At 31.9% G+C, this 9277-nt stretch overlaps 1 protein-coding gene across 1 annotated transcript; it reads right to left on the bottom strand.

Moving 5' to 3' along the window:
* Window positions 1-570: 570 nt before the first annotated feature.
* Window positions 571-6404, bottom strand: LOC131028688 (potassium transporter 26). The gene is made up of 8 exons (XM_057959024.2): window positions 5909-6404; window positions 5268-5490; window positions 4885-5136; window positions 4687-4737; window positions 2471-2731; window positions 2263-2315; window positions 1789-2158; window positions 571-1577 (listed from the first exon to the last, which is right to left on the bottom strand). Exons 1-8 carry the CDS (start codon window positions 6053-6055, stop codon window positions 688-690), a joined length of 2247 nt encoding a protein of 748 aa, XP_057815007.2. The 5' UTR covers window positions 6056-6404; the 3' UTR covers window positions 571-687.
* Between the last annotated feature and the right edge of the window lie 2873 nt (window positions 6405-9277).

Below are 9277 nucleotides of genomic sequence, written 5' to 3'. Positions count from 1 at the left end.
TTTATCCACCACAAATTTGCCAATACCAGAAAAAAACCTCTTATTCCCCTTCGAAAAATTACACGATGCAAACTCTATTACCTTACTATCCTTCTTACACCCCATCAAAGGGTTAGCAAGATTTGTTTTTTAAATGTATCCCTCAAAATAATTCTCATTGCCTTTCAAATCAAACCTACAACCTCCGACGTTATCACACTATTCTCCACCATATCCAAATCCCCTCCAATAACCAACCAGATATCTTTCAAATTAATAGTCATCCAATTCCACAAGTCGGATGTATCCTTACTCCAATTAGGAGCATATAAATAACAAATACTAAAATTTCTACCATTCAAATTCAATTCATCCCACACAATTCTACAAGGTGAACATATATCTTAATAATATAACATGAGATGAGATATGAAGGCATCCATTGTGGTTAACTCCTCTGCTTTAAAAGATTTTAGATCAGGGATCACAAAAGCAGAGCAAAAAGGTATCAGAGATCCAATAAACATGAAGAAACATATTTTTAATCTAACTCAACATACTAAACTATGATGTGGTACATGAATAAAGATCTAAGAAATAAATTTCACTGACAAAAACCAATTAGCTAAAGACCTGAAGATAAAGTTTGAGATATCCCTCATGTCCATCTCCAGATCCATTTATTTAAAGTATATACTGCACTGAACTCTAGATTTCATATACCATTCCAACTTGAAGCAGCTGATCTGGTGGAACTTTCATGGTAGAAATGGTGGACCTACAGTTGTTCTGAAGAAAACGATATATATCCATTATTATTACTGAAAAAAAACCCCTCATTATACCAGTCCTCAATATGGTTTTTCCCAAGACATACACAGCCTCTACACGGTTTGCCAACTCGAGCTGCTGCAACTCCTCAAATTCAGCCTCCAAGTTTTTATCCCTTGCCATTGGATTCCGGGGATGATCATTTATACTATCCTTAAGTTCTTCGTTTATGATAAGATATTTTATGCTTTTGGTAACTTGGGTCAGAAAATCTTCTCCTTCCACGCTTGGTGTCACATCATTGTAACCATATTGTGCGAGGCATCTATATACACCCTTAGGCCCAAGTTTTCCCACTAGAAATCTCTCCTCTAACAACACTGTTGTTACTGGAACAATTCTTATGGTCAAGATAATCAGAATTTCATGCAGAGAACCCACATTCTTCACGTAATGCCTCAGAATTGGTGGCACTCCATAAATAAGATCACTGCACAAGAAACACACTCCTGGAGTACGGGATCGTACACTGGCAATCAGCATATGAAGGTCTTCTGTACTTAATTTTCTCTGTGTTAGATGCTCATACTTGATCTGCCTTCCATAATTCCACGAGTACATTATAATCAGAAAAAAGATTGAAACTGCAAATGGCACCCATCCTCCCTGTGGTACCTTGTTCAGCACTGCTGATAAATAGACTCCCTCTATGAAACCAAATATAATAAGGAATGGCAAAATAAATAGAAAATGCATGTTCCAAACAAGTAGCATCACCAAGCTCACTAGACATGTTGTAATGAACATGACTCCAATAACAGCAACTCCTGCACAGTAATATCAAGGGAAAAATGTATATATCAAGTATTGGAAAAGATTTAAGACTACCATATTCCATGTTGTTATAATGATGTAAGTGTTGAAAGCCTAGTATTCAGGAGGAATATTTCATTTCTTTACTTGGGAGATTTGAAATGTAAATTTGTGGGTCTTTGCAATTCAACAAGAATAAAGCAGGATCTGAGAAATAATTCATACCATAGGCATTTCCAATTTCTGGACCGCCCTTGAATCCGACCACAATAGCAAGACAAATAACCATGAGGACATAGTTAACTTCTGGAGAGTAAATTCGGCCCTCATTTTTCTTTGATGTGTGTACCATCTTCACTCGAGGGAAGCAGCCAAGAGCCACGGATTGTTTTATAATTGAGAAACTTGCTGAGATTAATGCTTGACTAGCAACAATGGCTGATAATGTTGCAATAATAAACATGGGCCAGTACACTTCATTTGGGATTGAAGCGTAAAATGCATTTTTCATGTCTGCGGGATTCTTGATCAAGTAAGCTGCTTGTCCGGTGTAAGTAATAATCAGAGCAGGGTACACCAAAGCAGTGAAAGCAATCTACAATTCCAAATCACAAAATTTCAATAAGAATACAAAGCACATCAATTAGAGCAAATTATATATAACTGTAATTGTTATTTCTCTTCAAGTCAGTGAAAAACCTGAATGGATCTCTTATTGAAATGGCCCAAATCAGCAAACATCGCCTCAGCACCTGGATTGAATAAGATACAAAAGTCAAATTCAGACTCTCTCTTTTGAAATCCTTGCTTTTAAGTAGACTATTTGGTTCATTTCTGTTGACACTTTTACTAATGGATGAAGAGAGAAAAGTAATTCAAAGGTACATAAGAATTTGTGATTACAAACCTGTTATACACAAGACAACACCTCCAAGGAGTACCCATCCACCTTTTTGTTGTTTTTGGAAGAAATATACAATGTAGTAAGGATTAAGTCCCTTGAACGCTGCTGGGTAATGCTTGATAATATTGTATATACCAATAAGAGCATTAGTAATGAACCAGATAATCATTACAGGTGAGAACATAAAACTCACTTTACTGGTACCAAATCTTTGAACAAGGAATAGTAGCAGCAGAATTACAGCTGATATTCCTACAACAGCATCTGCATATTAAAAAGTAAGACAACATACATTAAATGAGAAATTAAAAAACTGAATATGCCCAAAACCCTATACATTGAAGGTAGATGTAGAGAGTCTCTGAAGAAACCCAGCCAGTAATAAAACCTTATTAACTTATTATTAAGTGTCGGAGCAAAAAATACCCATGACAAAAATATTAGTCATTTAATCCATCCGTTCAAGGTAAGCTCATATAACCTAGCACTTGAAACACGAAGATAGTAATGAAAGATTAAAGAGGTATTGCCATAAAATAAGTTTGATTCGCTAAAAATAAAAAATTCACTCAAACTGCAAACTACTACTCTATTAGACAGGTTTCTGAGTTTACCTACTGGAAAAAAGTTGGTGGCTATGTCAACAATGTTTTAGAAGGTCGGAATGCAAAGCTAGATAACTTATAAGCAAGCTAAGGTTTGAAAGAATTTTTGCTTAATTTTTCACTTTGAATTTTTAAGCACTGGGTGTTTCAACTCTACATTCATTGTTATATAAGCTTGCTGAAGGAAAGCTCGTGGTTAAGCATTCTTCAGGCAGAACAGATTGGGACAGGTAATCTGTTTGGAAATAGCTCTATTTCATCATTATGAATATAATCCAAATACAATGATGTCAAGTGTCCCACTTTTAACTTATAAGAGAGTAATTCTTTTAATCATTTATAAAAAAAAAACAGGAGTAAACCTTATGGTTAAACATGCTTTGAGAATTAAGACTATTTTAAATGTATTGAGAGGCCTGGTTATGAATCAAATTTTGCTTTATAAAAAACAGATGTATCGGGATCCTATCACTTTTTAAGGACAAGCTGAGGAGATCTTAGGTGTTATTTAATCTCTTATTCGTATAAACGATTTATTGGAAAAATGGGACGCTCAATCAAAACCAGAGTAACAGATCATTGTACAGATCTGCAAAAGAGAAATGTTACCTGAACAGGTCAATATACAGAACATATGGATATTAGAAGCACTTAATAATACTAACAGGGGTAATGAATTAATTTTTAAGAGTCTTAAAAACAATTTGTACAGCTTGTAAGTTATATACACAATAAAATCAGATTGATTAAATGAATTGTCCACAAATGTTTAAGGATGGCTTGGCATCTTTATAGCAAGAAAGGTCTATTCAAAATCAGACTACATTCTTCGCAATTTGACCAAAGTTCTTGGCAAATTTGTATCAATAAAAAGAATGCTTAAGATTGTTTATTCAGCTATTTAAAGTTGGATATTGAATTGAAGCCGTGGTGATGGATCACAGAATGTGATCTAAAATGTTGATACAAACAATTACACAATTTATACCAGAAACAATAATAAGTACTATTATGAATTGTGAAAAACTAATATCTTTAATTAAAGCTGTGATGAAAAATATACAGAAAATGACAATAAATGTTCTTCATAATTTTAGCACAATATAATCATGACTTTTTCTTCCCTTGTAAAAATTCTTAGACCTCATGAAAAACATGCAGAAATGACAAACAAATCAAATTCATTCACTTACAAACATCACAATCTACTCACATGTTTTGATTTTTTTTTCAATTCAATAATCTGTCTGTCTTTCATGAATATGATTTTCAATTGAACTTGGGATGAATCAAATATTGAAACCAGAATTGATTCACAATTCTTCAAAAACTATTTTTCCATTTCTGGATTCTATTGGAAGACATTACAGACTTAGATGTGAGTCTTATTTCAATGAGAGAATCACTCATTATTATTGGTTTCTGTAAGAGGTAGGTTATTTACACATTCATTAAATCTAATTCTATAGATATTTTAATCAATGAAACGTAAGATCAGCTGTTTTTTAAGGGATCATAAATCCTACATATCAAAAATTAAACTCAACATTACAACAATCAAACAATCAAACTATAGCCACATGCAATTCGAAACAATAAGATGGAATAACAAACCCTGGTTCAAATTGCCTCCCTTGGACTGAATTCCTTGAACAGCTGACAAAACTGCAGAGTGAAAGATACAGAAATTTTAGAACAAAATCAACTAGTAATGGACGGGTAAACTTTGAATAATTAATTAAATGCAATAATTAAATAAACAAATTAAATGGAAGAAAATTCTTCCAAAGATATTTTTTATGGATCGCAAACCTGATATTGCAGGAGTCAATGCTCCATCCCCAAGTACCATACAAGTCCCTATCACAACAAATATAAGAAGAACCCTCTGAAGTATTGGACTGTTTTCAAGCAATTGCTTTGTCTTGGATTTCAAGTTCTTCCCATGATTTTCACTAAAATATCTCAGCCTGGAATCTGATTCAAGGCGCTTGAATTGGCTGCCAGCCATTTGGCCAACATTAACATATCGGCATAACAATGAGTACAGTGCAAATGTACCTCCTGAAACAGAAATTTGGTACTTGAATGAATCATTCTTTGAAACGAAACTAGATATAAATCCTAAATATGTTATCATCATACAGAAGGCCTCTAATGTTATATACTTTGTGACAAACAATTATATTCCTTACCTTCTCCATGATCATCTGCCCTGATAACAATAAAGACGTACTTGACAAGTGCAATCATTGTTAATGTCCAGAATATCATGCTGAGAATTCCCAATAAATCTTTCTCCTCAGGATTTTCAATTGCAATAGAAGAGTATGTATAAAGAGGGGATGTCCCAAGGTCTCCATACACAACTCCAAGTGTCTGATACGCTAGCAATATTGTTTCACATGTCCCAAATATCTGTGAACAATCTCCATCAGTATTAAGAAAAAATTAGTACTGAAAAAAAAAAAAAAGGAAATTGAAAATAAGGGTAAGTAGTGTAAACATCTGATCTGCAATCTTTTGGTGTTGGGTGTTATTGCACATCATTGCTTGTTGTTTTTACATGTTGGGTTTGGCTTATATGAGTTTGCATTTGAGAGAAAAAAAGATTGCACGTTAAATATTTTTGTTGTAATAGTTACATCTGAAACTCTTTTATATTTCTCTCATATCAAATACTAAATAGCACCCTCTCAGATATTTTAAGAAGCTCCCTTCTATAAAACCACAGCCTAAAATAATTGCTGCTTTGATTAGCAAAGTCTCAACACTATATATTAGTATGCACAGGAAACTAACAAAATATATATATATATTTTATAGAGGTGCTTACCTTTGCCTTAGTGGGTTGAATCAAGTAGGCATCTGCAATTGATTTTTCATCAGAGCCTGATTTGGGCACCTGATTACTTGAACATTGACCATCCTCTTGTACTCTTATTGTCTCCAGTACACCACCTTCTTCTGCACTGTGATCCATATTTCTGTTTAAGCAAATAACAATTTGCTTTCTCTGGCTGTCTATAATGCTTTGTTACAGAAAAAAGGTGGTCTGCTTAATTAATCATGGCTAATTCTACATCAACCTCCATTATTAAAACCAAACAGTACTCCTCAAGATGAAGAGAAGGTATAAATAGCCCCAGAGTAGAACAGAAAAGACCAAAAGTAATGGCGATACATTGAAAAATCGTTTTATAATAAGGCTTAGACCCAAAAGATCGATCCTAAACCGTTGCAAATACTATAGCTGGCAAATCATTAACTATATGTAGGGAAAGAAGGAATTAATCACTCTAATGTTTCCCCATATAGAAAACCTGCTAACAATAGTTCAGGGAAAAATCCGATAGAATAGTAAACTACAAACATCTTTAATAGAAACATCAATTTCGAATTGCAATTACAGTCGCCATCATGACTCAGAGTTGGATGGATGTTGCCATTTTATCGCCCTTTTGCTCAATCCAGTTTTCATTTAATTTTGTTTGAAATTTTATTGTTTGATTTGTGGCGCCCCACAGCATTAAAAACCCCTCATAATTACTTAAATTAGTACCTCAACTCAAACTACCATTTTTTTTAATTTTTATATTTATTTTAAGTAGTTTTTATTATTATTGTTTTTTATTATTTTTATTTTTATTTTTATTTTTATGCAATCTTCTTAAATTATTTTGTAAATGAGATTATTGATAATATTTTTTACAAATAAAATTCATAAGCAAAATTTTAGGCAAGTAAATAGGAGAGCAAAAAAAAATGGTGAAGCCATGTGAAATGGGAATGTGAAATCTCTCCTTGTAATTATATCTTAAACATACAATTATATCAATTTTATTTTTTTTAAATTGATATCTGCAAAATTGGATTTGAAATTTCACATTAGATAAAAGATTTGGTTATTTCATATTAGACTTAATGATGTAAATTTCTATTTGCAAACATGATTTTAACAAGTACCGCAAGTACTTGCCTTTATAGTATTGTAATAAAAATATTTGTTGTAATTCCTGATTATTATAATTTTGAATTATTTTTATTTTAAAATTATATTATTTTAATTATATTTTTGTAATGTTAACTATAACTCTCACTTCAATAAAATAATATTAATAATTATACTATAATATTAATATTGGCCTCTCGAGGTTGATCTCGATTCTAAGGGAAAGGAAGCTTTTGATTGGATGAAACCAGATGTAGGATGGGTAAAGTCAACTTTGACAAAGCGTCAAGAGGGAATCCGAACCCTTTAGGTGTAGGCTTTGTGGCAAGAGATTGGACAAGAAATATTTTGGCAATTGGAGGTAAAAGATTGAAGGAAGGTACAAACAATGAAGTCGAAATAGATGTGGCTTTATTAGTAGTCAAGATGACCAAGAAATTATCATTATCCCAATTGCATTTAGAGGATGATTCTCTAATTGTTATCAATGTCATTATCAGGGGTGAAATTTCAACATGTAAATAAAATAAATATGTTAAAATTATAAGAAAACTTTTAATATTTTTTTAGGATTGTAAAATTACTCATATGTTGAGAAATGAAAATATGGTGGTAGACAGGTTGTCAAAGTGGGCGTTGTCATTAATGGAAGAGAAAATGAATTTTATTGGGAGGATCTTTGAGAGATCCAACTTGATTAATAGTGTTGGATTGTACATCGCCAATTGCAACAACCATAATCGAAAAGTGTGTAATTTAAGTGCAATGGGACATGCATTTTGTTTTAAAGGCATTTTGGCCATTTTATCGCACAACTATTCGAAATTGGTGTAAGGTGGCATGTAGAGGGTTGGTGGAAAAGATTTGCAAGATAGCGGCAAATTTTACCCTAGTTACTAATAAGCAACAATTGGCATTTTTGGTTCGAATCTCAAAGAAGAGACTATAGAGCATTCCCAAGCATGATGATCCTCTATGTGTGTAGAATTTGGACATCTTGTTTGGGGAAGAATTTATGAAAACAAAAGTACCGATATCAAACTAATATCGATATCGTTTCACTGCTTGTAGCGTGGAGGTTGGAGCTAGGAAGCAAGGAAGATGTTCAATGGGTCCTAAAAGAATTTGTGGATGAGGAGTGGATGTTTGGTTTGAGGTCGATTCTGGAGTGGGTGCATTTGGAAGAAGGTCTCATGGCACCGAAGGGTGACTGGTTGAAAATTGGAGATCAAAATCCATCGCTTCAACCTTTCAGTCGGTGAAGTGAGTCAAGTGATATGGATGAAAGGAAAGTTGAAGCCCATATTGGCTATAGGCTTTGAAAGATTATCTTCGTGAACGGAGATTGGAATGAGATGGTGTTGGCATGACGAAGAAGTAGAAAGAGAAAGCTCGTATGAAGTTCAAACTTGAAGATTACTAGGTCAATGGACCTCTCAAGGCAGCCAAAAAATAGTTTGTAAGGTAAATGGGCATTTTTTTGTAGATACTATATAGGTTTTTTATAATCCGTATATATATATGTCTCCAGATTTGTTGATATTTCGTAATTTTGTATGAATGGACAACTATAGTAATGGCCTTGGAGTATATTTCATGTATTTATGAACAGGGAAGCAGTTGATATAGGGAATGTTGCAATGTGTTAGATACAGATGTGGTGGTTTAGTGTATGGAGGGGTAGTTAGGTTTTGTAGTCCTTTGAATTTTATAGTTATAGACTTATGTATACTTTATAAAATATGAAATTTAAATATTAATAAAAATACTATATTACCCAACAACAACAAAAAATACAACATAAATATTATAATGAAAATATATATTTTTCTTAAGAATATAATTGTAATTTAATTATTAAATCTACATATTTATAATTATAATCATAAAATTAATCTTAAACTTAATTATTAATTATTAGTTTAAGACTATATATTGTTTTAATTATATATATGTAATATTAATTATAATTGATCTTAATAAAATAACTATTAATAATTATAAAATTATATAATATAAATAATAAAATGACTTTAAATGAAAAATATTTAAATTTATGATTAAATGTTATAAAATTATATTGTATATATTAAAATGATTAAAAATACAAAACTATAATTTTAAAAGATATCACTTTATTTATAAGATTATCAATAAAAAGTGAAAAATGTTAGTTAAAATAGATATTTATTTTTTAAATATAAAGAAATCTATTAAAAAACCTATAAAATTTATCATTCCTATAAATTTGTT

The sequence above is a fragment of the Cryptomeria japonica genome, chromosome 4 (genome assembly GCF_030272615.1).
Source record: "Cryptomeria japonica chromosome 4, Sugi_1.0, whole genome shotgun sequence".
In the NCBI taxonomy this organism is placed as follows: domain Eukaryota; kingdom Viridiplantae; phylum Streptophyta; class Pinopsida; order Cupressales; family Cupressaceae; genus Cryptomeria; species Cryptomeria japonica.
The sequence above is the reverse complement of the archived record's forward strand: the minus strand, read 5'-3'. Positions and strand labels throughout refer to the sequence as shown.

Bases quoted from the DNA above. Each gene is read 5' to 3' on its own strand.
- LOC131028688 (XM_057959024.2), bottom strand. From the start codon at position 6,055: ATGGATCACAGTGCAGAAGAAGGTGGTGTACTGGAGACAATAAGAGTA. The intron at 2,732-4,686 runs GTTTGTTATTCC...TTTAATATGCAG, and splicing joins GGGAGGCAATTTGAACCAGG to ATGCTGTTGTAGGAATATCA. The intron at 2,159-2,262 runs GTTTTTCACTGA...TTGGAATTGTAG, and splicing joins TCAATAAGAGATCCATTCAG to ATTGCTTTCACTGCTTTGGT.